At 35.9% G+C, this 27645-nt stretch overlaps 5 protein-coding genes across 6 annotated transcripts; 2 read left to right on the top strand and 3 right to left on the bottom strand.

The window, feature by feature from the left end:
* Positions 1–3641: 3641 nt before the first annotated feature.
* Positions 3642–9096, bottom strand: LOC130739095 (probable acyl-[acyl-carrier-protein]--UDP-N-acetylglucosamine O-acyltransferase, mitochondrial). Its single transcript, XM_057591324.1, has 11 exons — positions 8973–9096; positions 8747–8844; positions 7712–7836; positions 7493–7601; positions 5474–5566; positions 5256–5372; positions 5067–5150; positions 4464–4568; positions 4299–4385; positions 4075–4210; positions 3642–3904 (listed from the first exon to the last, which is right to left on the bottom strand). Exons 1-10 carry the CDS (start codon positions 9052–9054, stop codon positions 4076–4078), a joined length of 1035 nt encoding a protein of 344 aa, XP_057447307.1. The 5' UTR covers positions 9055–9096; the 3' UTR covers positions 3642–3904; position 4075.
* A 1342-nt stretch (positions 9097–10438) lies between these two features.
* On the bottom strand, positions 10439–15731 carry LOC130735592 (inactive protein kinase SELMODRAFT_444075-like). The gene is made up of 9 exons (XM_057587528.1): positions 15438–15731; positions 14332–14486; positions 14140–14234; positions 13079–13974; positions 12230–12390; positions 11880–11956; positions 11638–11785; positions 11303–11452; positions 10439–10954 (listed from the first exon to the last, which is right to left on the bottom strand). Exons 1-9 carry the CDS (start codon positions 15628–15630, stop codon positions 10919–10921), a joined length of 1911 nt encoding a protein of 636 aa, XP_057443511.1. The 5' UTR covers positions 15631–15731; the 3' UTR covers positions 10439–10918.
* Positions 15732–17804: 2073 nt separating this feature from the next.
* Positions 17805–21335, top strand: LOC130739094 (protein EFFECTOR OF TRANSCRIPTION 2). Its single transcript, XM_057591323.1, has 3 exons — positions 17805–18001; positions 18348–18704; positions 19606–21335. Exons 1-3 carry the CDS (start codon positions 17918–17920, stop codon positions 20587–20589), a joined length of 1425 nt encoding a protein of 474 aa, XP_057447306.1. The 5' UTR covers positions 17805–17917; the 3' UTR covers positions 20590–21335.
* Positions 21336–22716: 1381 nt separating this feature from the next.
* On the top strand, positions 22717–24419 carry LOC130739091 (pentatricopeptide repeat-containing protein At2g15690, mitochondrial-like). The gene has a single exon (XM_057591318.1). The coding sequence runs from the start codon at positions 22780–22782 to the stop codon at positions 24190–24192; it is 1413 nt and encodes a 470-aa protein (XP_057447301.1). The 5' UTR covers positions 22717–22779; the 3' UTR covers positions 24193–24419.
* A 579-nt stretch (positions 24420–24998) lies between these two features.
* Positions 24999–27397, bottom strand: LOC130739093 (mitochondrial carrier protein CoAc2). 2 transcript variants are annotated; one of them, XM_057591321.1, is made up of 7 exons: positions 27090–27397; positions 26652–26737; positions 26269–26476; positions 26059–26185; positions 25759–25943; positions 25555–25677; positions 24999–25473 (listed from the first exon to the last, which is right to left on the bottom strand). In XM_057591321.1, exons 1-7 carry the CDS (start codon positions 27243–27245, stop codon positions 25342–25344), a joined length of 1017 nt encoding a protein of 338 aa, XP_057447304.1. In that variant the 5' UTR covers positions 27246–27397; the 3' UTR covers positions 24999–25341. The 2 variants fall into 2 exon arrangements, with proteins under 2 accessions (XP_057447304.1, XP_057447305.1); XM_057591322.1 differs by lacking the exon at positions 27090–27397 and adding an exon at positions 26826–26967.
* Positions 27398–27645: the final 248 nt, after the last annotated feature.

The raw sequence follows: 27645 nt of genomic DNA, 5'->3' as shown, positions 1-27645 counted from the left end.
CTAAAGTTGGAGCAGTTTTAAGCTTGTGCATATAAATGGACCCTAAAATTTAAGTTAATTCTTATGAAAAGGTCAAAATTATACTGTCAAGTTGGTTTAGGTAGGAGACACTATTCTGCAATTATTTGCCCTGTGTATTGAGCCAATGCATGTCAATCTGCAAAATAGCACAACCATTGTTGCTAAGCATGCCAACTGATGTTTGTATCTGTATTAGGAAGAGGTCACGATAGAAGAGATTTTGAAGACACAATGCTGGTGACATCGGATGAGGAGAAAGTGGAGAGTAGTGGGTACTTGTGCAGTTTGCATTTCGTGGCACACACCAAGAGATTCTCGATCTCCGAAAGCAAACACTTGTACTGTTAAAATTGAACTTAACATGAGCCTCCGATCGAGGTGCTTGTTATATGTCAAAGAATAATGGAGCTGGAACTAGTTTGGTGAAGAGGCCAAGTAAAGAAAAAGTTAAAAGTTTAAATCTCAACTTTTTAATATTTACACACTGATAAATATTTTTAAACACCTTAAATGTGTGTTTGGTTCTCAGAAGCCAAATGTGAATTCAGAAATCCAAAATTAACTATTTCTTACTTTTAAAAACGTGGATCGGGTCAAACGTAAATTCTGGATGAGTTTTTCAAACATGTACTAAATTGTGGGTACATACGTACAATACATTTATGTCTTAAGTAAGTAATTTAGAGTTTGAATCTCCACTTTTGTGAATGAAATAAATTTATTGACCAGCCCCTCACATTTAATGCACTCGTGAAGTGAGATAATAGTCTCACAAAAATTAAAGCCCCGTTTGAAAGAGCTTATTTAAGCTTATTAGATAGCATAAGCTTTTATGTCAGTGTTTGGGAGAGCTTATGCAAACAGCTTATGACCTACCATAAGCTGTTTTGAGCTTATTTTCATAAGCTAGTCATGATAGCTTATGAAAAAGAGCTTATGCTTATATATAACTTATTTTCAATTTATTTAAATAAAAAATTTAAAATAGCTTATGAATAAACGCTTATGTCATAAGCGCTTATGACCATAAGCGCTTAATTAAGCTGTATTTTCAAACGGGGTCTAAATATACTTCCACTCATCCTAATTTAAAAAAAACGCACATTTCCATAACTGCATGACAAATGACAAGAAAAGAAGAGAATGCGTAAACTTATCAAAAGGCGTGATACGGATAATTTCGTGATCGAAACTTATCAAACTTATATATGTTAGAGATTTAAGTTTGAATTAATTAACAACAATTCTTCAGGCTTTCATGGTAATTGACCAATAATTAATCGTATAGTATCAATACAGTAAATGATAATTAATTTTGAAAATTAGTTGTTACTAATTAGAAGGCAAAAATTTGCTCAAAACATAGGGCTGTTTGGTTTGGAGGAAAGAAAGAGAAAGGATTGGAGAAGGAAAGAAAGCACCAAAATCAAGAAACTTTCCCTCCTTTGGTTTAGAAGAAAGAGGGGGAAGAAAAGAATAATCTTAGTGGGGCCCACCCTAAAAAACTTTCCGGACGGAAATCAAAAAAGTTTAACTATTTTATTCAAAAGACTATAATACCCTTCAGTTTATTAAATATTATATTGCCTATGATTTAAAAAAGGGTTAATCGTCTACTTGGTCCCTGTCTTTGTCTCGCCGTCTGAAATTAGTCCCTCCCCGGAAAATTTACAAATCTGGGTCCTCTCGTTTGCAATAAGTTTGGAGCAGGTCCTCGCCGGAGTCTGGAGCTCCAACGAGCGATGAATAGGCATGCTGACGGGATAAATGAGGCTGACGTGGATTAAAAATAAAATAACAAATAAAATAAAAATAACAAATCAGAAATTTTAATTTATTTAACAAAAATAAAATCAATTAACAAAACTAAAACAAATTAACAAAACTAAACCTATTCTAATTAACAAACCCAAATTACCCTAAATTAACTCTAATTCCCCCAAATCATACCAATTCCCCAAATCACACAATTTCCAAACAAAATAAAACCCAGTAAGATTATTTTCTACTTTCTAATCCAATCTACTCCAAACCCAGTAACCTCCTTCATCCTTCACTTTCCACCGACTCCTCCTTCACACTATGCAATTCCTTAATTTCACAATTCATTCCCCCTTTATGAATCTGTCGCTTACACTCTCAGGGAAGACTTTCTGCAAATCAAAGATTGATACATGAATATGAAATTAGCAAAAATCACATAGCTATTTTTTTTTGAACAATTACTTCCCAATTCTTCACAAATCCATAGCAGTATACTCTTATCACAATTAATCACTACCAGTAAACACCTATTTTCTAACAAAACACCATCTGCAGCCACAACATCGAACCCATCCACCTTAAGCACGCTGGAATATCCTTGGGTAATCAATCTCACGAACCAGCCTCTGGAATAGTACTTCTTATTCTCACGAAGAGCAACAGTACAAAAGCTCCATGGGAAAAAAACCATATCTGAATCCCAGAAATCCAAATCTGAAACCCAAAAAACCCAGATCTGAAATCCAAAAACTCTGCAACTTAATCGAACTTTTGTACTGCCATTCCTTATTATCATCCTCCAGAACCATAAACCTGGAATAACCCCAACCCACATAGAAAACCCATAACCCAAAAAATTAAAGAACGCAGACCCAGATCTCAAACAGGAAATGGAACGAAGAAGATGAATGTTGAAGATGGCGAAGGAAGGCGATGAACGTTGAATATGGCGAACGAAGAAGATGAACGTTCAACCCTTTAAAGGTCAAATAGGTTTCATGGAAGCCAATGTCTCCTCTGCTCGCTCTCTCTCTCTCTCTCTGTTTGCAATTCGCATAGTAGAGCTTACAATTAAGCTTACAGAACTCAAATCCATGTTATCTGCGGAACTTTTGTGTCTGAAGGTTCCCTCATTGGCTTGGTGGTGAAGAAGATTAAGATTTGTGGTGAAGGAGAGAAAGAAGAAGAAGTGGCGGTGGTGGGGTGATGAAGTGAAGGAGAAGATTGGGAAAAAAATTAATTATTTTAGATTTTGTTTATTAACCCTAATTCTCAATCAAATTAGGATTAGTTTTGTTAATTGATTTTATTTTTGTTAAATAAATTAAAATTTCTGATGTGTTATTTTTTTTAAATCCACGTCAGCCTCATTTATCCAGTCAGCATGCCTATTCATCACTCGCCGGAGCTCCAGACTCCGGCGAGGACCTGCTCCAGACTTATTGCAAACGAGAGGACCCAGATTTGTAAATTTTCCGGGGAGGGACTAATTTCAGACGGCGAAACAAAGACAGGGACCAAGTAGACGATTAACCCTTTAAAAAAATCAACCTTCATTAACCTTCATTTTTCGCTACAATAGGTTATCTCAACCTTCCTTCTTGATACCAAACATGTTGTCTCTTTTCGCTATAACAACTTAACAAGCTACATCAACCTTCATTTTTTTACCATTTATAAATACTTATTGAGCTATATATCTAGTTAATGTAAAACTTTTCAACACACAAGTTGCTTACTGAACCTTCATTGTTTTACCATTTATAAACACTTATTTAGCTATATATCTAGTCAATGTGAAACTTCGCATAAGGCGTGAATTTGAACCAAACTTTGGTGGGTTAAAGGCAAGACCAAATCCAAAGATAACGTTCATTGACCAAAAATTAACAATATAATCTACCACTTGAAGAGAAATGTGTCTGTATACAATAAGAACCTATACAAAAATTAGAGATTAGTAAGCACTTAATAATACAACAAACTCTTCTACAAATTATAGAAATGAGGAGAACCGCTCCAACGTAAACCAACTTCCTTCTGTAGAGCTTCCGGAGACCAATCATAGAATACATCAATGAACATGTGCTCGCAATTTAGCAGAAATTGCAAGACATATCTGCAAAATTGTGCATACTTTATAACCAATGAACCACCATTTAATACTGGCTAACTACAACAGTTTCATAATCACAAGTTGATGTTAAAAAAAGAGAGTCGCTCTCCCCCTTGTTTTTGTCCATGCCAACTCAATATATGGGGAAGCATAAAAAGTATCAACAAACTAACCTCAGCATGCTTCTAGAGCCATTCCATTCCAGACCCTAAACCTGCATATTCCACGTCGATCTTCTGCAAAAGAGTCATGAATAGACTGCAACATAGCACGCACAGCAGGAACGTGAATCAATTTATTATCTTGTTCCTGCAAAACAAGTATATCTTAGATTTTGACTCCCATAAGAAGCATCCATCATTAACACCCTCAGAGCACTAGACAAGCAAAAAAATACCACTTGTGCAAGTCTTTCTTCAAAAGACCCGACACTTGCATCCACACACATGAATATCTTTCGATAAGCTGCTCTAAGACTCCTGATCTGGATGTTACCCAAGAAAACTGTTTAGTTGCAATAACATATAATTGAACAACAATATTAGAAATGGTGAGCATAAACCTCTTCTATGCTGAATCCACGTCGAGTCAGTCCTACTAAATTTAGACCGCGCAGCTCAGCTCTTTCTCCAGATACCATCATGTACTTCGGGACATCTTGTGAAACCTTCATTCATGTAACAACCATGACATTGTAGTTGCACACCTGAGTAATTGTATATCATTTGGCAAGGTAAAAGTATTTGCGTCAACAAGTTCTTCAATAAGGGAAATTTAGATTTTACAGTCAGTAATGCATTCCAAAAATGGACAGTCCCTGTGTACCAGACGCTATCTTAAAGTTTTGCTGAAATCGTCCTAGTGAAAAGTCATGCTATGTTGATTATTGAAAACCAAAGACAAGAACAAAACCATTTTGACAAACTTGCTTTTATTTAAAATAATATATTCCACACACAATCCTCAGAACTCAGAGCCTTCGGTGTCAGCCACTCAATAACTAGATATCACAAACTTTTAGTGGCTGGCTTAGATTTTGTACAATATCCTTACATGATTGTGCAACATTCATGTCCCTTGTTACAAAACATATTGATATTACTTTCCTATGTAACAAAAAAAAATACAAATTTATACCAAACCATGAGATTAAAAGAAAACCTACCACAGAACCACCACCAAGAAAAGAGAAAGAACCAAGATGGCAGAATTGGTGAACAACAGTGGCACCTGCAGTGTGAACACAGTCCTACATGTGAAGAGTTTTAATCAATTTTCCAACCTCATGTTTAAATTACAAGAAAAAGGAAACTTCTATCATAAAAAGGTACTCTAATTCTTCAGAACAGCTTACCTCCACCTCAACGTGTCCAGCTAGAAGAGTATTATTAGCAAAAATATTGCTATTACCAATCTTGCAATCATGGGCAATGTGACAAGATCCCATAATTAAATTTTCATCACCAATAACCTGATGATAATATCATAGTAAGAGTATGAAAAGGTATATATGCTTGAGTCTGGAAATTTCTATTTTTCATTTTTCGTAAAAAAACTCTGAAGCCGTCTTACCGTCCTATCTGTTGATTTTGAAGATCGGTGGATTGAAGTATGTTCCCTTATATCATTATTGTGTCCAACTTCCAGGAAACACTCATCCTCTGGCTACATGGCAAACACAATTAAGAACATATTCCAAAATAAGATAGACATGAATTACATGAGTTAGCTACTTGAGCAGTAGAGTGCATACATTCAAAATTGATTTATATATAGGAGGGGCTTAATTGCAAATTTAGTCCTTTATTATAGCTTATGTGTGATTTTGGTCCCCCCCACCCCAATTACCTTAAGGAAATTTAGTCTCTAAATTTTGACTTGTCACAATTAAGTCCCTCTATCACTTTTGCTCTACTTAAAACTCTCATTCTCATGTTGCGAAAATGTTCACATAATTGAATCAATTAAATCATTTAAACCTTCTTTCACTCAAAACTTACCAACCAAAATATTAAATTTCAGAAGAAAAAAAAATCTCAAATTTCCCCCGTCTTTAAACCCTAATCTCACATCATATAAATCCTTCAAATTTTATCACTTTTCTACTAAATATCTAACATTTAAACTTTTCAAATTATCTCATACCTCCAGTCAATCATAAAGCCCCAAAGTATTTGAATAGAAAATAAAGATTAAAGATATTTAAGCACATGAAAATTGATTCAAGGACTGACTTTGCTTTGTTTTAAAACTAGAGAGATTTAATCAGTTAAAAAAAAAGAGACAGAAATCATACATAGTCCAAATTAGGGCACTAAAAGTATAATTAAGCCTATAGGACAATAGTTAGCCATAATTGACGGCCAAAACATGTGCTGAAAGTAACAAGCCTAAATAACTAAATATATTGACAACGCTCTCCTTATTGTGCCCACATCCCACACAGAAATGGACTCCAACAAATAGTAACCACAACAACATGAAGGGAAAAACAAATAAAATAAGGAAACCAGAAAAGGACAATATTGAGATACATAAATAAAAATCATTCATGTGCCTTATCCTGATGGTACCAAAGAGCACAATGAAATCCAAGGCCTCTGATTTATTCATCCTTCAAATCCAAAAAACTTTTATGTGAAGTGTCCTGTTAAATACTTAAATGAATATCATTTGTATACTTTCTCTAGAGCGCTTAAACTGGTAGCAGTATTGTTTCTACACTATAAACCAATCTGTCATTATATAAAATTGCTAATTTGAGTTGGAAGTAATTTATTTTAGTTTAATCTCTTTTGCTTGCATGCATCTTTCTGAAAGACAACATTTACTGTAAAAAAAATGAAAGTTTTAAACCAATCAATGAAGCAAAGGTGGAGCTACTATTCAGTCAGAATGCAACTCAACTTATAGAAAAGAAAAGAAGAACAAAGAGAAAAATGTGCCAGGTAAACAGGCAATAAAAAAAGGCATTGTAAAACAGTTCAAGAAATCGACACAGGTAAAAGGTCTTGCACAAACAATGCCAAAGGCTTCACATGGAGGAAAAAATGAAAGTTTTAAACCAATCAATGAAGCAAAGGTGGAGATACTATTCAGTCAGAATGCAACTCAACTTATAGAAAAGAAGAACAAAGAGAAAAATGTGCCAGGTAAACAGGCAATAAAAAAAGGCATTGTAAAACAGTTCAAGAAATCGACACAGGTAAAAGGTCTTGCACAAACAATACCAAAGGCTTCACATGGAGGAAAAAATGAGGGAAGACCTCACTTAGCCACTAATATATCAGTAATATTTTAGTCACATTGACTGAATAAATATGAAGACCTTGTCAGGATTTCCAGAAGACTGGGAAGACAAAATGTCAAAAGCCACACATTTTTATAGACTATTTTTAACCATTTTCAATCAACTTAATCGCCCCCCTTGCCCCAACTTCTTTTTCTTCCTGACTAAAGAAAGGGTTGATAGTTATGTTAAAAATGGCATGATTCCTATTTCATCAGTTCAAAGTGGGTTATAAACAGCAGCAATGTCAATGTAATAACCCTGACATTCTGGGGGGCTCTACCAATTAAAGAAGACCATACCTTGTATTTCAAGTCCTGGCATTTAACACCAACCACAGCATGATATCCTATTATGTTATTGCTTCCAATTATGGTGCATCCAGGATAATCGTCACCAACAATAGCACCACTGCAGACAATGTTCCCCAAAAAAACATGGTCATGAAATGGTTCAAGATAAAGACTATTTCAAGGAGCACAAACTCAGAAAAAAAACTGTGATATTAAGCTTGAACTCACGTCATCAACATGCAATTGTCCCCTAACTCAGTACTTCCAAAAATATGGCTTCCGGGATATAGTTGACAACCGTTCCCCAGCTTAGCGTAGGAACTAACAGAACAAAAAGGTCCAATTGAAACTCCCTAAACATAAAAAGCAGAAGACACATTACCACAAAACATGAAGTCTGAAGACATGGTTGATGAATGGAAAAAATTACAGTTCCAGACTACAATTTGCATTGATATTCAAACAAAGCATCTTAGATTAGTACAACATAATAAGAAGCACGCATTACATGTGAAGAACAAACACCATGTTCTATCTTGAAGCTCCAATACTTCATCTTCCGTCCTTATAGAATTGCAAAACAGAAGTTACCTGTCCTTTTTTCCCTTATGGTCAATCACATATATTACTGGTCAAGAGGGCCTAAAAGTAGTAACAGAATCCTCTACAGTCAGAATCAAACTGTACCAAGTGCAGTTCTGAATTCTGATAGTATGGTAGCAAAATTTTTCTTGCTGGTGTAGTTCCTATCTTTATCTATAAGCAAACATTTTGAATAGGCATGGTAGGGAGCAGTTGATTTTCAACCGTAGAGGAAACCCCATCCCTAATTACCTCCTCGACAAATTGAATAACCTTTTGAGAGAAAATGAATCTCTTGCATATCATTCAACTAGCAAAAGCTTATATACAAGTTGCTAAGCATCCAGCGATGCAGTTACAATCTACATAGTCAGTTACAACCGAAAACTAACTACTCTAACCATCAATAAAACAGTTAACTAACACTAACTTAAATTAAAACTTGAAAAACCAATGACAAAGTCAGGGATCCAATTCGAAACTACATTCAAACAAAAGGCAATAACAAATAATGGTGTACAAGATGGACACTTTTGTTCCTACTTCTCAGTTGGCATCACATAAGAAAAAACTGACAGATACCCAGTTCCCAAATAATAGCATTTGAACTACCCAATAACAATTGAGGAAAAAAGGAGCAAAGTTTGGTTGAACCAAGAGAAGAACAAGAAGAGAAAGTACCTCACCGATGACGGCATTGGGGTGAACTACAGCACTAGGGTGGATGAAGCTTGGCTTCGTAGCATCGGAAGCGTGAACACTCTCCCCCTCCGCAACATCTACGAGGTCAGATAAATGTCACAAACAACTCACAGACAACAAACAACAACAACAAAAATGGATCAATTTGTAGCATTGATGATGGTTAACACAAGCACTAGCAAGTTCTTCAATAGAAGGAACATACAAGAGAAGAAGCGTGGATGGAAGATTCGGAGTGCAGATGAAAAGGAAAAGGGTCTGCGAGTGCCAAGTTTGAGGAACGACATGTTTGGTTTCCTATGGTTTTCAGAAGCTGCGCATAAGCTCCAGGGAACGACAGTAATTTTCTATTTCTTTTAATTTTATTGTAGAACATAAGGTCAAAAAAGGTAAAAAAAAAATATATGTTACAAATAAGATTGTTATTATCAATATAAATTCATAATCCCATCATAATATTTATTATAAACTGTTAAGTGAAAATGTGTTTTATTCAACAAAATATACTATTATACATTCTATACGGACGGTTCTGTGCGTGGCTCCCTGGGTTTGGTGACTTGTGGCGGTGTTTGTCGAGATGAGTTTGGTCAGTGGTTGTTCGGCTTCTGTAGGAATCTTGGTTCCTCTAATGTTTTGTGGGCAGAGCTTTGGGGTATTTTCTCTGCTCTATCGCTAGCTTGGAGCAGGTGTTTTTCTAAGGTAATTGTTGAGAGCGACTCTGGTGTTGCGGTCCAGCTTGTTAATCTTGGGTGTGATCCTTGGCATCCTTATAGTGGACTCGTGAACCAAATTCGAGCTTGGATGGAGAAGGAGTGGGAGATTCGTGTTGTTCATGTGCGGCGTGAAGCTAACCAAGTTGTGGATTGTCTAGCTAATATGGCTCGTGACTTATCATCATATTTTTCATCCAACCTAAATGAAATTACACATGGCATGGGTTAAATGGTTATTGTGTTAAATGATTATTGTGTTTATTCATTTATAGTCTTGTATTAAGTGTGTTTATTCCATTTAGATAGAATGAAAAATGTGAAGGCAAGGACTAAAAACAAAATGTAATTTAAAATGTAATTTTAGGAGGATGTTAAATAAAAAAATATTTTCTAAGGACCAAAAACAAAAATGATGTATTTTGCAGGGACTAAATTTTATTTAAGCCTTTTTTAAAACAAAGGAATTAAAATAGAATTTAAATCTTATGTGGAGAGAAATAATTAAGAATGAGGGAAGTATTATCAAATTCGGGAAAATGTACATAAAAGTCATTTATTAATTATGGAAGTTTTTTTTATAAGCAAATGTTAGTTGTTAGTAAATTAGTACAAATTATCTCTCCTTATGGTTCGAACCCTGACCCTTCACCTACAATTACCCTTAGCTCAACCGCGCATGTGAGCTACTCACCCACCCTATTAATTATGGAAGTAAAAGACTAAAAGATTATCAATGATTAATGTTATAAATAATGTGGAATAAATGAAATTAAACTTGAAAGAGAAAGAAGTAGTGCTATGAATTCAAAAAGATGAAAAATAATGAAAAATTATAGGTGACACACATAAACAAACATGCTATGCGGCAAAATAAAGCCAAATAGTATTATGAATGTCTCATCGTAGCCTGCGCTTCAGAAATTAAATATTATCATTCAAAAACATGAAAAGATAATAAAAAATTTAGAGGTGACACATAAATAAACATGTTGATGTGGTAAAATAAAACCTAATTGCATTGTGAAGTGCCAATGTAGCACGCGCTTCAGAAAATATATATTGTAAATAAATAGTGGCCTATAAAAAAAAAAAAAGTTGGTTTGATTTTTCTCTTGTTACTGAGGTGTTCTCAGTTTTATGTTCTCTCTACACTCTCCCCTGTCAATCAACAATATTATATTGTGTATCTTAGTTCATCACTTCTCTAACATAACACTTTAATCATGCTAGTGAGCACCCACTCCGGTTTCCAAACTTCTTTTGAGAAGCAAGGAACATCTCTGCACTTCCAATATACTTTTTTTTGCTTCAGAATGAGCAGGGGCATCTTCAACTTCTTAATTCCTCTCAAATGTTGCCATATGACATTCTACATGCTTCTTATTATCCTTTATGCCTTGCACTATTGTTCTCAGAATGAAAAGGAGGTAAGCAATCACGTCAAAATATCACCTTCAAGCATCCGGAGCACCTATTTGAGAATGAATATAAAGAATAAGAATAAGTAAAAAAGAAACACTAGAGAATTTTTGTAGAAAGACGAATGAGGTGCCAACTGAAATATGATATTAGCTTCTCTAGAAATACATTTGGAATCAAAATTCTGTTAACTGACACTTAATCCAACACCTACTTAATTATTCCAAACTTAGGCCAATTTTTAACTCCCATTCTTCCTTTTAGATTTATACTATGATGGGTTTTTCTTATTTTTTGCTTTTGCTATACCCTGATTTGGGACTAGAGAAAGTTAAGTTGAGTTCATATATGACATACCAGGGCAATGTATAATCATAAATATAGAACTTAATTTTCCAACCTGTGACATTCGTGGTCTTAAATGAGGATCTTGCTGGATGCACAATGAGGCACATTTCAGCATGCGATGAACCTCTTGATCAACACTGCAGTTTGTTATTCTTGGATCAACCACTTTATCAATGGCATTTCCCTCAAGCAATGGGCGTGCCTAACCAAATATTGACCATAAGCAGACATGGAACAAAGTTAGACTTTAATAGTCTTTATTTCAGGAAAAAAAGCATCATTTAGTAATTATATTCAATCTAGATTAAGTTTTGGATATGAAATCAGTAATTTTCAAGTACATGTTTCATTGGATACCCTTAAACTCTTGAATAGTAAAACTCTTACCCATTCATGAAGACATTGCTGCCCTTTGGGCTTGTTCATATCCACAGCTTTCTGTCCTGTAACAAGCTCCAGTAGTACTACTCCAAAGGAGTACACATCTGCTTTTTCAGTGATTTGACCACTTTGGGTATATTCTGGAGCCAAATACCTATGCAAGTTCAAAAATTTCCTTCATTAGTCTCCACAACCAATTCAAATGAAAAGAATAGGTGATTAAGAAATTAGCTTCCAGCTGATACTACCCAAATGTCCCTATCACCCTGGTTTCCACACCCATTTCACCATCTGGCTGCCACCTTGCAACTCCAAAATCTCCCACCTAAATTCCATCAAGTTAGTTGAGACATTTTATAAATGAAATATACCTCAAAGAATGGTTATGCAGAGTTAAATTATGTTTAGTTGTTTATAAAAAAACCATGGATAACATATATTGTCACTTGTAATAAAAGAACAAATTTCTTGTAGGAAAACCAAAGCCAACATAACTAAATGAAAGTCAATAATTGCAGTAACATATTTATCAAGCCAAGAATACAAACATGAAATGAAACATAGGTGTATTCTAACATTGAAGAATAATTACACACACCAATGCTTCAAAGTCATGAGTGAGCAGAATATTGTTAGGCCTCATGTCACGGTGGACAATACAACCCACTCTACATTCTTCATGAAGGTATCTCAAACCACGAGCTGCTCCCACTGCTATTCTTTGACGTGCAGACCATTTCAGCACATTCTGCTTTTCTCCTGCAATTCCCAAATGAGCTTTTAATTTGCATTTTCTCATTTGTAATTGAAGATAAAAAGTACATCAATTGGAAATGAAGCAAATAAGAATTATTTGGTTGCTTCACATTGCAACCAATGCCCATTTAAGAAAGTTCTATTTGAGATTATGGTACTAACTTCTCAATCAAATTAATGAAGATCAGCAGAGAGTAGTTTCATTAGTGAATGTAATGGCTAGTGATAATTGACTTGTCAGGTAATTTCACCCACTAAGCATGTGTTTAGTTTCCTGTTGGGAACCTGAAAATAAACTCTTATTCGGTATACTCACTTTTTCAAGGTTATATAGATGTCTGGGAATGGTCTCGGCGAATTGATTTCAATCTCAAAATCAAGTTTGCAAAGAAGCTAAAAAGAGTAGCTTCTGTAGTGAATAATCAATTGTGAGATTTCACAACATTATCCTACAAAAAACACTTTTATCATAAATGTATGCAAACCTTAATTACTTCATTTTCAACTTACTTCAACTCACTCTCCTTAAAATCAATTCTATCTGAAATCAATTTTGACAATGCTTATCCAAACACGCACTAAAACATCTAGTATGCCAGAAAAGGTTGAAATGAATATGAAGAATAGAATACAGAAACTACTACTAATGTTTGAGACAGTACAATAAAATTTATAGCATTAAATCATTTACCATGAAGATGAGAATATAGAGATCCATTGCAGATGTATTCATAAACTAGCAGTCTTCTTCCATCCTCCACACAAAACCCAATTAACGTCACAACATTACGATGTTGTGCACAGCTTAAGACCTCTACTTCTGAGCAAAATTCTCCATCACCTTCAGTACTAGCTAATTTACACTGCTTGACAGCAATGACCTGGCCATCAGGTAGGACACCACGGTGGACAGAACCAAATTCACCTTCAGCCAGAAAATTTGCTTGTGAAAATCCATCAGTGGCAAGTTGCAATTCGGCAAATGTAAACCATTTTGGAGGATTCCCAAATACAGGTGCCTTATGCTGACAAATAGAGCACAATGGGGGAGTGTCAGGAGGGGCATTTCTGGATAGAGAAATGGCTTCTCTAACACTTCTGCTTAAGTTCACATCAAGCTTGCAATTAAGCTTTCCTAAAATAGGATCTTGATCTAATTTTGGGAAGTCTTGAAGCAATGTTTGGCTGGTAGAAACCAATGCCTCATCAGTGGAATGGATGCATATTGCATTTGAAATCCATGGCTGGAAAGATGAACTTTTGGATGATAAATTCAATATTTCCATCTCTGAATCAGATTCACTTTCCTCCAGATCTCTCCTTTGTCTGACATTTTCACCACAGTGAGAAAAAGGTGAATTCCCAGGGTCTGAGCTTAATGGTGATAATGTTTCAATGTTAGTTGCAGTCAAGTCAGACTTTTCTTTGAAGTTTCTTGGAAATGCTTTCAGCTTCCCTATAATTTCCACATTTGGTGAACTGTTAAAATTCAAATTCAATCTTAAAACCTTTGGCCCAAATAGCCCCATGATTACAGTGTTGCAACTCAGCTCCTCCATGCAGTGTTTCTTTTCATTTTTCAACTTTCTGTAATTGTGGAACAAGAAACAATTGCTATTCAGATCAAGAGAAATTTGTTAAAATTTTCAGCAGGAACAACCATTCACCAATGGCATTGCATTCACAATCACAAAGAACAATGTCTCTAATATATCATGTGAAAACTCAAAAGGTGTTCCTCATATTCCTTACCTGTCCAATATAACCCAGCTTGATTGGACTTTCTTGGCTTCAGCAGCCACTACTCCACATGAAGAACCAGAAAGAACCTTTATTCTGATCTTTATCTATTTAAATATTTGGCAGGTAAGAAAAACAGAATGCTAGACATAATATAAAATGGGAAACATATTTGGAAGTTATTCAAAAATTATGTAATCTAACCTTCTCTGGATCATACAAGTCATGAAGTTGGAGCACCATTTGAGAACAGGATTTTACACTAACTTCTTTCTGATCTGAAGCACTTCCAAAAGAGGATCTCCACTGATTAGTAATACACGTAGTAGCAAGTCTTGAGAATCCTGAAACCCTATTGTCTGAACATATAAATCACAATCGATCACAAGCTGCAGTTAACACCTTTACAGAATAAATAAAACAGGTTTAAGAACAATTTCAGGATTGTTGCGTCTCTAAGGCATAACATCAAACAATTGGCGTTCAAAATCCAACAATTATTTAGTTTTTCTAGGCCTACATACTGTTTCAGTTTCAATTAGCATCTTTTTATTTCTTATCCCTTCTTCTGGTAGAGGCCATTTTGCAGTACTCATTTTCAATTTTCTGTAACCTGGGCATTGGATACTTTTTTCCCTGGTCTAATGGGCATTACATTTTTGTATCTAAATGTTCAGTTCTGTTAGGCCATATTAACATGTACTTAACATTTCTATGTAAACTGAACTTTATTTTGTTTAAAAACACAATTTTCTCTATCATCAAAAACAAAACAAAATAATACTTGCTATATAATGTGGATCTCCAATATATTTTGCACTTAGTCAATCACTTCAACGGGTGACCCATTGATCCAATATTTCGACCGAGGTAAACGCTCCTACAAATATAAAGTCCACACTACTACAGACATAATGCCTCTTAATAATTTACATACTGCCTTAACAGAGTAGTATATATTCTCATGAGCCAATAACTTCGCCTAACATGAAGTAAACAATTAAACATCAAATTAACACAAGGCACTCCTAATCCTTTCAGATAATTTTCGAGTTAATGTTTGATTCATGATATATACATGAATCTGTCAACTCCAGACAATATATAGATACTTCATCCTAAAAGATATATTGGTTATGCAAAAAGTTTTTGGACTCTTGGCAAAGAGAATATGTAATGACTCTGAGCATTAATGCTTGGTAAATGACTAAATATATAAGTAGTGGAAATGGTTCTAACTTGCTAGATAAGAAATGAAGGGCATGCATGCATGCATCATGAGAAATTGAAATAAAATGAAAGAAATGTACTTGAGGTGGTGATAGCCGGAATAACGAGCAACAGCTTAATGCAATCCCCTGGTTGAGCAACATGAGTCAAAGCCCATACCAAACATTTCCTTGAAGTTTCTGCCGAAGCCTTAACTGCAACCACCACCACTTTGCCACCACTCACATCACAGGAACCCTTCTTTCCATAACAACCCTGCTTTTCTTTGCTCATCTTCTCAGTTTTGCTAAGTATCTCACCAATGAGTAAAAATTAAAGAAACAGATTAAGTAACCACTGAACTTAACTTATTCTTTGCTTAGGAACCCACAAAACCCACAAAAGATTTACCCTATTTATTTAACCAAAGTTAGATTTAACAAGAGAGCAACAGTGCTGTGTGTGATGTGTCCCTTGAACTTGAGGAAATGTACATCATAAGAAGTAAGTCACTATTTTAATCAATTTTCTTAGAAGTCTGTGATAGTGAGGCATTGGTGGCATGCAAATTTTAGACTAATGTTATGTTATGACTATTGCAATTTGCAAATCACAAGGCAACAAATTAGGTTTTGAAAGTTCAAATTAACCATGGAGCATATTAATTGGAAACATGTATGTCTAATTGTATTCGGCACGAAATTGCACCTCCCCTTACCCTCCACTTTACAGTGACCTGAATGGAGAGATAGATGATCAGAAGTGAATAAAGAATTCATATGTGGGATATGATATTGCTTAATAAAATGGCCAAATACATCCACAAATGATCATGGAGTTCTGATTTTGTTTGTTTTGGTTGATGCAATAAGCCAACAAACATATGTGTACTCTGTTGGTGGCTGCGAGTATTACTGAATATTCATTACATAATTCAAAGTGAAAGGTCATAATTAACTAAGTAAGTGTATGTATATAGTGTGTCAGTTCCTTTAATTTGAACAAAGGTTATATTGGATCAGTTAGTTTTTTAAGCCACTCAAATTTTTCGGCCCAATTGAATTCATTCAACCTATTTGTAGCTAGCATACGGCGCCTCCTTTCTTACAAATTTACAATCATATGAACAGGGTTTTTTTTGTTATTCTTCTAAAATAAATAAGAAAACATGACAATATTTCTATTATTTCTATGTGGTGTCTTTCACTTCTGCATACAATTTCTAGGTATTAAACAACATGACAATTTTGCTATAATTCAAATGTAATCTTTCCCACTTTTGTATACAAACTATAGGTATTCAACATTAAAAAATGAGAGTCTTCTATTCAACATTTCATAAATAAATGTCATCATTGATTTACTAAGTGATACAATTTTCGCCTACAAAGTCGTAAATGAGCAATACATCGCTAACTAATTTACATATAAGGGCTTGAAAGTGAGAGAGGGAGAGACGAGACTTATAAGAAAGATGTAGTTGAGAGAAATCAATGAAGATTACAGTTAGCTCAACCGACACTAACCTTTGGGCCCATGAAATGGGTCAATCGATGTGTTGACCGACACTAAGTTGGTCGGTGACTGTAGTGTCGATCTTTAACCGCCGCTAATTGTCAGTGAACAAATGATAAGTTTGTTAGTTTCTTTGGCGTTTGTCTAAACCGAGACTAATTTTCAATAAGCTGACACTAAGTGGCATGGGGCAAGCTAACACTTAGTTAAGTGAAGTTTTTTTATATATATTTTGTGTCGATTTAATTACAATAAAAATTAATGTAACTACTTTTGAGTATGTGACATCAGATGATTGCACGTTAGTGTAATGAAGTTTTACACTAATTTAAATTAAACTCAAACAAATATTGAATTCCGAAAAAAATATTAAATCAACAATAAAAAAAAATATATAAAAACATTAAATTTATTTCTATTAATTAAATAAATGATATTGATTCACCAAAAAAAATTGATATTGATCATTATCAATTACACATTGTGCTGTGTTCCTTAAACATATTTAAATTCTAAAATTCTATATTTTGTCTTCTTACTTTTATTATTTTCTTCATAAAAAACAACACTCTTCTTAGCTTCAGTGAACCAAAAAGTTCTTTTATGTTCCTTAAAAAAATAATTATTTACAATTAAAAAATCCAGTGAAAAGGTCCATTGCACCTGGCCATTAGTCCATTATTAATAAACATATATAGCTTTAATTATTATATATTTAAGTAAATGTCATTAACTTCATTTTCATATAAAGAAAGATCTTTATACAAATTTAATCTAATACCTTTTATACAAAATAACGGTACAAAATTAATTTATACCTATCTAATAGTTTCACCATTATCACAAATTCATAAAGATCAAAAGGCAAAGAGTTATAAATAAATAATAAAAAATCACATTTTTAAGAAGAATTAATTGTCACGTTACTCTTTCATAAGATAGAATGGATAATGAAGAAGGAATATAAACATGGAAACTCACGAAGCTTTAAAGGGGACAACGAGCTTCAACAACAACAACAACGGTCATCTCATCACCCAACTGTGACGGCGGCGCAACCTCAACAATGGTGGCTGCGGCCGTCAACAACAGGTTGAAGAGGGAGCAATGCGACCGCACCAAACACGATTCCAACTTTTCCCATTGGAAGGTTCATCATATATATTATATAATCCTCTGCATCCATAGTTCATGCTTCTTAACTTTTCCAATCTGTAGCAAGATCTTTTTTTTACTTTGACCCAGTTTTTCTGTGATGATTCTTAGTGTTAAATGTTAATTTATTGTAGTTCCAGCTAAAAAATAATTGATTGAAAGTTTTCACACATAGATTGGAGTAAGAGAATGTTGAAACTTGAAAGGGGGTGTGAGGTGTGATGTGATATAGTTACTAGTTAGTTAAATTGGTTTGAATTTTGATTGATGTAGTTACTAGTTAGTTAAATTGGTTTATTTGATTGTCAATGTTGGTTATGCTAATGGCTTGCTGCTTTCAGATTCTTATTGGCCCTTCTGATTGGGAGGACTTTTCCAAGGGAAAGGAAGGATCTGCAAGGTACAGGATTCATAACCTTCATAAAAATTCAGGATCAGGAGTTTATGAGCTTGGGATAGCTGTGTCGAGGAGCGGTTTGGGGCGTGAAATTTATAAGCTTGTGGCCGCTGACCCTCAACGCGTTGTTGTGGTTTACCTTGGAGAAGCGGACAATGTGAGAGCGCGGCTCCAGTGTTATGGCAGAAGTGGGGCTCATCTGGGCAATAGCGGCTCGGATGATGCGTCTCCGCAGAAGGGGCGGCCATTGTTTCAGGAGATATTTTCTCAAGGCTTCCCAATTGTTTATAGATGGGCTCCTGTGAGTACAACTCTGTCATTTCAGCTGCATCTTATAATTTATCATGTTAGATGACTGTTGGTTTCAGCATCTTATGTTGAATTCATAATAAATTCCTTGGTTAGAGTCTTAGAGATATATATTAGTAGGAAAAAATTATGTAGATACACCATGGAGGGTGATTTTAGATTTACAAGTGTGAGTTTGGAGAGTGATGGGCCACATCAAGACAATTATATAGAGAAAACTCAGGTAATCAAGACCTCAAGGTTTTTGGTAAAGGTGTGGTGTCGAGTTCTCATTGTGGCTTGTGTAGCCTTGGCCAATTGACACAGGCGCAGGTCTCGTCCTATCCCCTGACAATATACTCCATCTTAGATGGGAGGAAAGAGATGAGAAGAGAAGAGAAGAGAGAACAATGATAGATATGATATGCGATGTGATATAAAGAGAGAAAAATGAGGTGGAAGGAAAGTTAGGGTGTCTGGAAATTAGGATTGATATTATTATGTGTTAGTATGACTCAAAAGAAAGGTTTCTGTGTAATCAGAATTAATTTATTATTGCAGTACTAAGGGAAGTTCACGGAGGTCAATTAGGTCACCATTTTTCTTAAGTTACAAATTACCAATGCTCATCATTAAACTGGCTTAATTTATCTGCATGAGTACTATCTCATAGCTGATTTGGTAAAATGGGATCTATTATGACAATTTCTAGTTATGTTCAGGCCAACTGTCTCTGATAAGAATTCTTATTGGAGAACTACTGTCAAAAAAAATCATCACTTTGAAGTTTTGCATTTTGTGAAATATGGCATAGAAGATTCTAGTAATGTGCATTTGTATCTTACAGAATAGATATATTAAAATGCAAAATTTATAACTTCAATGATTCATTTGTGCAACTGTTTGTTGAACAGATGCAAAACAAGGAAGATGCTCTGCGAACAGAAGCTCAGCTGCTCGATACATTTGATTATGCATGGAATACTAGCAATAATGGTACTCGGCGGCCTGATGATATTCTTCGAATGCTAAACAAAATTGCTTCGAGCACCAGAACATTTTCAGATGTAGCCAAAGTGCTTCTACCTTTCACTCAGAGGCAAGTGGGTATCCAAATTGAATCAAGCAAGCTACCTCTTGCAAATGACAAATCAGATGATGAAGCAGACAGTGGCAGCAATAATTTCCTATCTCGTGTATTCAAATTTAACAGATCACGTCCTAGGATAGTTCAGGATATCACTAGTGGCGTCATTCAGGAGAATGCTAAAATTTGTGGAGTGACGTTGGGTGATGGTTCTATTTGTAGAAAGCCGCCAGCTGAGAAAAGACTGAGGTGTCCTGAACACAAAGGAATGAGAACAAATGTGTCCACTGCCAAAGCCATCAAAGCACCTGAATCAAAGAGCGTTAGCTACAGATACCAAAATGCCAGCCATGATATAAAAGACCCTCCACAAACCTTGGTCGAGCGTCCTGTTGATGAGATTATCACCCAGACTAATATATGTGGAATCGTCTTGGATAATGGCTTCCCTTGTAGAAGAGAACCAGTTAAAGGAAGAAAAAGGTGCCAAGAACACAAAGGAATGAGAAGAAATGTGTCCACTGCCAAAGTGATCAAAGCACCCAAGTCAGAGGACATTGTGCTACCCTATGAATTTCCTCAAACAGAGGGCAATGGCTACAGATACCAAAATGTCAGTCATGATGTAAAAGACCCTCCACAAGCATTGGTTGGGAGTCCTGTTGGTGAGATTATCAACAACACCAATATATGTGGAATCATCTTGGATGATGGCTCCACTTGTAGAAGACAACCAGTTAAGGGAAGAAAAAGGTGCCTTGAGCACAAAGGGAGGAGAATTCGTGCATCATTTCATGTAAACCAGAGGTAAATCAACAATGCACAATTTCTGCATAATGAAGTTTCAGAAACTAATAATGCTGAAGTCCAAGTGTTATGCATAAACCACAAATTGAACTCGGTGAATTAAGTTAATGGAAAACAATATGGATTTAGGTGATGAATTTTTATGTATAAGACAACCTGTTCTATGATGGACAATGTGAAAGCAGCATAAAGGATAGTTTGAAGAAATTGGAATTATTGAAGAAATTGGAGCATCATAACCCAGCAGCTCTCTAAGCAAAAGGATGCAATACCGCAGAGGCATCGTAACCCAACATTTTCAGTTGTTAGTAATAATAAATGGTAATTAGCACTTGGCAGCAGAGGCATTGATGAAATATTGTATTCCCTTGAAGGATGAATCTGTTTGTGTGACAGCCCTTGCTCGTTGAAGGAATGACTTAGGAGGATAAACCTCTTCTGATTCTCTGTAGCATACATTATCTCATTCCTAGGTAAGGTGTACAGAAATACATGTTGCATCATATTTAACGATGGAATGATAGGTAACTCTTAGTGGGGGTTAGTTAGTTAATGAGTTGGTTAGAGAGAATGAGGAAATCTAAGTAAGAGGGCGAGGGTATCTAGATTGTAATCAGGGACATTTAGGGAGAGTGCTAGTTTCTCAAATACCAGTAGTCATTGACTCATTGTAGTTCCATTGCTATTCTTGAGAAATAAACAATTTTCTTTTTCATTCATCTCTTGATGGAACTCTGACATGATTTCTCATATACTGTAATTATACAGAAGAATTTGTTAAACCCATTAAATCTTGATGCAATTGTTTTATCTGTGCTGTATGAGTTATACTTGTTCATCCCAATCATATTAATAAATTGCAATGTGGTATTATAGGATTATATAAACTAGTACAGGAGCCGCCAAAGACTTACAGTGACGTATGCTTGGGCCTCTTGCCATGTGTTATTTACCTCTAACACGGGGTGTTCGGCTAGGAAAGCGGCTATTGTTTGCCCTTCCACAGCCCTTATTGAGGTGTAATTCAATGCAAAAGCTATTTAACTTGATTGCCCATTCCATCAACCTCCCCCTTAACACTGGTTTGTTCAATAGGTACTTGATAATGTCAATTTTGCATAAGACATTAACTTCTTTAGAAAGGAAATAGTATTCAAGTTTGATACATGCATAATACCAGTACATCTAAACTCTGCATCATGTAGTTGCCTTCTCAAATAAAAAATAGTCATACAGTTCCATCTTCAGCCTCCTGAGCTAGCAGGCAGCTGATAGACTCTTATGTCGCGGCTATATACAACTTTAGCGGTTGTCCTAGTTGAGGCGTATCAACATTTTCTGAAGGCTTCTTCTTGTTTTGCCCTCAGGTAAAAAACCCTCACCACATTTCATGCAATGATTCGTTGTTTTAAACTTTGATCATGATTCCTATTGTTTAGGTATAATGTAAATGTTTTCTTTTGCTTTTAGAATTTGTTGCAGCAAGGAAATGATGATTTAATCCTAGAGTTATTAGGATAATATTAAGTTCATCCTTTTAAGTTTTTATATGTGATGAGACTACTACTTATCGTTATAAATTGAAATTTCAATGAACAATAAACTCGATATCGAATCCACATCAAATTCAACGTGATAAAATCTTGTTTCATCCGTCTACGTTAAACTCAACATGATAAATTCTAGTTCTAGACCTTAAAATACGTGAAACCATATTTATATTTGTACTAACGTGAAACAAAACCTACACTAATCCACAATGATAATTACTTATTTGAGTTATTTAACACTACTCATTTTCATTTGAGACCAAAATGCAACAAAAGAAAGGTATAAAGCCTTCACAATTACACATTTCCTATTGGTTAAACCAAATAATTATATAAAAAATGAAGCTAAAAAAAAATCACAAAAACATGTCATACTAAATTCTCCTTCTTCACCGTCAAGGTGTTAATCAACTCGTAAACAAACAAGATACATCTACATATGGGAACACAAGTTCAAACTCCGAGAAATACATTTATTCACAGGGATAACCACAGTTTCCTGAACAGTTTACCATCATTAAATACAAAAAAAATCTGCTTTTTTTATTTTCATTTTTTTCATAAAATAATAGAGAATGTTTAAAAAGATTTATAGTTGAAGATTATAAAGCCTACATTCCTGTTTCCTAGTAGATATTTCTACCATGAATCTCAAACTTCAGGCATCAATAGCTTCTGCAGTTTCCCTTCCACGCACACGAAACTCCATTGTCTCATCCCATTTGAACTTCGCTTCTTCCAAACCTCTCTGCAACTATGCAGCTCCCGATAAGCTTCACCCTCGTCGAAACGGCACCAGCAACAGTCGTTCCGCTCACAAGGCCCCACATTTGCAGAAGGCCAACAACAACACCTCCATTGAACCAAAATTGAAGCTCGACCAGAGTGTTCATCAAAATCAAGACACCCCATTTGCCGCAAGCTCCTCCAATGCCGACTTGATGAGCTTGTGTGAAGAGGGTAAGCTCAATCAAGCTTTGGAACTCATGGGTCACGGTGCTGTTGCTGATTCTAGTGTTTATCTCGCGCTCTTGAAGTTGTGTGAGGATTCTGGGTCGCTTGAGTCAGGGAAAAGGGTTCATGAGTTCTTGAAGAAGTCGTCGTTTAATGGGGAAGTTGAAGTGAACAACAGGTTGATTGGAATGTATGGGAAATGTGGCGGTATGAAGGATGCGCGCCGGGTGTTTGATAAAATGCCGGAGAGGAATTTAAGTTCGTGGTGTTTGATGATTAGTGGGTACACGGTGAATGGCCGAGGGGATGATGGTTTGTTGGTTTTTCAGCAGATGAAGCAAGCAGGGGTAGAACCAGATGGGGAAACTTTTGCGTTGGTTTTGGCTGCGTGTGCTCGGGCTGAAGCTGTGGAAGAAGGTTTCATGCACTTTGAATCCATGAAGGAGTATGGGATTGCTCCTTGCAGGGAGCACTACTTGGAGGTTATTAACATTCTGGGGAATGCTGGTCAGCTGAATGAAGCTGAGGAGTTCGTTGAGAAAATGCCACTCGAGCTTGGTGTTGACATTTGGCAGGCGCTTAGGAATTTCGCACGAATTCATGGAGATATAGATCTTGAAGATCGTGCTGAGGAGTTGTTAATTGGTTTTGATCCTTCAAAAGCCAGTGCTGATAAACTGCCCACACCTCCAAGAAAGAAGCAGTCTGCAATTAACATGCTGGAGGAGAAGAATAGAGTGGCTGAGTATCGGTGTAGTATCCCCTATAAGGAAGAGGTAAATGAGAAATTGAAAGGTTTGAGTGGGCAGCTGAGGGAAGCAGGTTATGTGCCGGATACAAGATATGTTCTCCACGACATTGATGAGGAGGAAAAAGAGAAGGCCTTGCAATATCATAGCGAACGTTTGGCAATTGCCTATGGTCTCATCAGTACTCCGCCGAGGACTACACTAAGAATCATCAAGAATCTACGTATATGTGGAGACTGCCACAATGCTATCAAAATTATGTCGAAGATTGTTGGGAGGGAGCTCATTGTGAGGGATAACAAGCGATTCCATCATTTCAAAGATGGAAAATGCTCATGTGGAGATTATTGGTAGTGTTTGTTTAGGAACTGAAGTATGTTGTAGATAGTCTGGTGCTATACTACTAGATTGGTTTTTATTTGCTGCCAAATTAGGTTCAAATTTATAGTCAGGAATATCAAAGAAAGTTTTGTTCCATCTATGAATTGACTTGTGTAGCTTCTTCTCTTTGTCGTTCATGTATGTCGGACTACAAAAAATTCGAAGTGGCTGAGAGTATAGTAAATTTCCATTGAACAAAATTTGGTATCTTGCAGAATGTTTTTCCTGGCTTCTTGAATAAGCTCTAACTTTATGTCATTTTGTGAAATAGCATAGAATTTAGACAGCATATACATCCTATAGATGGAATGTGGAGACCATCACGATAATTAAAAATAGAAACACTGATGGGGAGCGACCCCTAATTATAAAGGTCTACACCCCCAGGAAGGGTAAGGGTGCAACAGTGTATAATTGAGTCAGTTTCTGGTCTGATTCAGTTTTTTAGTTATAAATATGAATGTGTTATAAGGAGATTCAGAAGGAATTTATTGAGGAGAGAACTAGCTCTCAAATATCCTGGACTTGTATGCGACTTATGAGAGAAAACTCACTGACTCACAAGATAAACCATTCTTCTTTCCCACACAAACATGAGCATGTTATGATGTTGGATACTGAAGTACAAAGAACACATTTTCTCTCCTTGGTACCTCTGGATATCTTTTATTGACAATTACTTGTTCAATTGAGAGCAAAAGTAATCAACAAAAATTTGAAGGTAATAGAAATATGGCGGCTGCTTTGAATAAACCAAATTCAGTAAAGGGATCCAACTATATCAATAATTATAAATCATTTTCTTCTTGCACATTCAAAAAGTGCAATTTATCTTTTATTTTGACGTACATAGTATGTCCTATCTAAACAACATACCTATTTTCTAATTCAATGTAGAAATCTGAGTCAAGGTATCATTCCTTGGTAAGGTGTATAGAAATACATGCTGCATTCTATTTAAAGATGAAATGCAACCTCTATCTCCCTGTACAACTTGAAAGAATGAATCTGCAGCTAAAACAATATATGAATAACCGCACAAATATAATGGGAACTCAAAGCCAGTTTGAAGCCTATGAGGAGTTAGGATAGCAAAAAATTGAAGAGGAGCTTTATAAATTATTATTCTGAGGCTGGTTGGCTGATTCTTTTGTTTGTTACCACTTCAACTTCAGCTTCCTCTCTTGATGGAACTCTCAGGTATAATTTCATAGTATCATAAACTGTAAACCCAATGGCCACAGATGGAACAACCTGAAGTGCAAAAAATAACACTTAATTATACAGAAGGATTCTAGACTGTTAGTTGCTTTAATATGCTTTTATTTTTCTCACCTTAAGGTAATTGATGCTCAGCCCAGAAAACAGTTGCTTCCAGCCATGCTTTTGAGCGATCAACACCATGGATCTCAGAGTCCCCTTCAATTCAACATTATCAGATGCCGAGAGTTTTTGAACCTAGCCAGATTGCGCCAACTTTTCACAATGTTATTTGATTCCTCTGTTAAATTATCTGGATGATCAAGTGAAGTAATTTACCTGCATTTGCCTCCTAACAACTTCAAGAGGATATGTGAAGGTCTGCCCCAATAAACCTGCTACCGATCCACAAGTGAGTTTCGCAATGATGCTTTTCTTGTACTCCTCAGGGACATGGCGCTTCATTTCCTCATAGAAGTAGAACTTCAGACCCGCATATGGGAATATTCCAAAGAGTGTCGGAGCTGTTGCCATGAGTAATATAAGAGTTCTACAATTCTAAAATATCAAGTATCAACAAAACAGTGAAATGCAATCCTAAATGACTAATCCCAGATATAAGCCAATTCAGATGCATACCGACTCCCCGGTAGAGACCTCTAATGCCACCCTCTTTATAAGTTTTTGAAAGACAATCAAGGATCCCCCGGTAAACTTGTTCACTATTAACTATCCCTGAAACATTCAACTTTGTTGGACTAACAACCTGCAGTTGCAAACACAGTTAAATTCATTAAGTAACAGAATACATTTGTATATGTGCAATGAATTTCTGATCAGATATTTTACCTGATATGCTAACTTGGTCCGAGTTAAGTCAAGGGGATAAGTAAAAAGAACAGCAGTCCCTCCAGACAGTGATCCGGCCATAAGGTCGAGCGTAGGGCCTTTCCATACATCAGGAAAAGTCAGTACAATCCATCTGCGGTATTCCTCATACGACATATAATGAAGAGCTGCGTAAGGAATAATCCTTGCAACACTTGCTCCATTTCCTCTGTAAATAAATTCATAGAGATGGTTAATTGACAAACCACCTAAGATTATCAGTGGAGGTGTGAAAATCGTCCTACTATTGATTCTAAAACCAAAATCAATTCTGGAGAGAAGCTTATGCGAGCGACTTCTAAATGTCAAAATTGAATCTGAGAAAAGAGAACTTGATCAGCTACCTGTAGAAACCCAAAAAGCCTTCTGTTTTGGCAATTCTGGTAGCTGATCCCCACAATCCTGAACTCTGAAACTCAGCTCTCCGGGTCTGCAAGAAATAACCCACAAACATGAGAACTGCTGAAAATATAAGCAATGAGAATTCAAAGGGACAGAATCAAATTCCAGATCTTAACTAGAAATAGATCACATTCTGAGCATGACAATCAAATTAAGCACAGTTAACATGACATTGCCTGTGAATGCATTTTCAAAATCAAAAGCCAAACAGATTGATTGATGAAGAGTAGAATCCAGTACCCAATTGAAGAAAAACAAGAGGGTAAGAGAGAAGAAAGCAAGAAACGCAAGCAATGAAGTAAAGGTAGAATCTTTGGAAGAATAAAAGCTAACCCACCAAAAGGGTCAAAGTCCAAAGACTAAAAAGAGGGAAAAAGGACCTGAAGGAGAATTTTGACACGTTCAAGAGGAGCAACAACGGACTTGGCAAAGCCACCGGCGATGCCTCCGGCGAGAAGCTCCTTGGCGAAGACGGGCACGTGATCGAGCAGCACGGCGTTGTTCTGTTGAATTTGAAGTTCCTTGTCGATTGCCATTTCAGAGTAGACAAGAACACACACACACGCAAGGTTGTGTTGAATTGAACAGAGAAGAGAAGGTGGTGCGTGGTGTCGAGTGTGGCGGGTTGCGGCGTGGGTGAATTATATATGTTTTGGGCATCCAACCATCAGCCTCCAACTCGGACCAAGACTATTCTCTCTACGCACGGTTCTCATTTTCCTCCTCTTGACTGTTTTTCTTTATCAGACCAATCATTGACTTACATGAAAAAAAGTTAACAATAAAATATTTTATGAAAAAAATATTAGTGTTTAACATGCCAAGATCACTCACGTTATGGATGTCGGTTGCAGTGGTTAAAATTGACTGTTTGAACGTGAGTTCAAAAGTTTAATTGTCATATTTTTAGGGGAATTTTTTACGTTTACCGCACCC

The sequence above is a fragment of the Lotus japonicus genome, chromosome 2, assembly GCF_012489685.1.
Source record: "Lotus japonicus ecotype B-129 chromosome 2, LjGifu_v1.2".
NCBI lineage: Eukaryota > Viridiplantae > Streptophyta > Magnoliopsida > Fabales > Fabaceae > Lotus > Lotus japonicus.
The sequence above is the reverse complement of the archived record's forward strand: the minus strand, read 5'-3'. Positions and strand labels throughout refer to the sequence as shown.

Coding starts and splice junctions, on each gene's coding strand:
- LOC130739095 (XM_057591324.1), bottom strand. CDS start 9,054: ATGTCGTTCCTCAAACTTGGCACTCGCAGACCCTTTTCCTTTTCATCT. Junction 7,602..7,711: donor GACAATTGCATGTTGATGAC/GTGAGTTCAAGC, acceptor CATTGTCTGCAG/TGGTGCTATTGTTGGTGACG. Junction 4,386..4,463: donor GTGGATTCAGCATAGAAGAG/GTTTATGCTCAC, acceptor GGTAACATCCAG/ATCAGGAGTCTTAGAGCAGC.
- LOC130735592 (XM_057587528.1), bottom strand. CDS start 15,630: ATGAGCAAAGAAAAGCAGGGTTGTTATGGAAAGAAGGGTTCCTGTGAT. Junction 11,957..12,229: donor CTCATGACTTTGAAGCATTG/GTGTGTGTAATT, acceptor GATGGAATTTAG/GTGGGAGATTTTGGAGTTGC. Junction 11,786..11,879: donor AGGGTGATAGGGACATTTGG/GTAGTATCAGCT, acceptor GAACTTGCATAG/GTATTTGGCTCCAGAATATA.
- LOC130739094 (XM_057591323.1), top strand. CDS start 17,918: ATGGTGGCTGCGGCCGTCAACAACAGGTTGAAGAGGGAGCAATGCGAC. Junction 18,002..18,347: donor CCAACTTTTCCCATTGGAAG/GTTCATCATATA, acceptor TGCTGCTTTCAG/ATTCTTATTGGCCCTTCTGA. Junction 18,705..19,605: donor TTGTTTATAGATGGGCTCCT/GTGAGTACAACT, acceptor TTTGTTGAACAG/ATGCAAAACAAGGAAGATGC.
- LOC130739093 (XM_057591321.1), bottom strand. CDS start 27,245: ATGGCAATCGACAAGGAACTTCAAATTCAACAGAACAACGCCGTGCTG. Junction 26,738..27,089: donor GTGTCAAAATTCTCCTTCAG/GTCCTTTTTCCC, acceptor TATTTCTTGCAG/ACCCGGAGAGCTGAGTTTCA. Junction 26,186..26,268: donor GGACCAAGTTAGCATATCAG/GTAAAATATCTG, acceptor TTGCAACTGCAG/GTTGTTAGTCCAACAAAGTT.
- LOC130739091 (XM_057591318.1), top strand. CDS start 22,780: ATGAATCTCAAACTTCAGGCATCAATAGCTTCTGCAGTTTCCCTTCCA.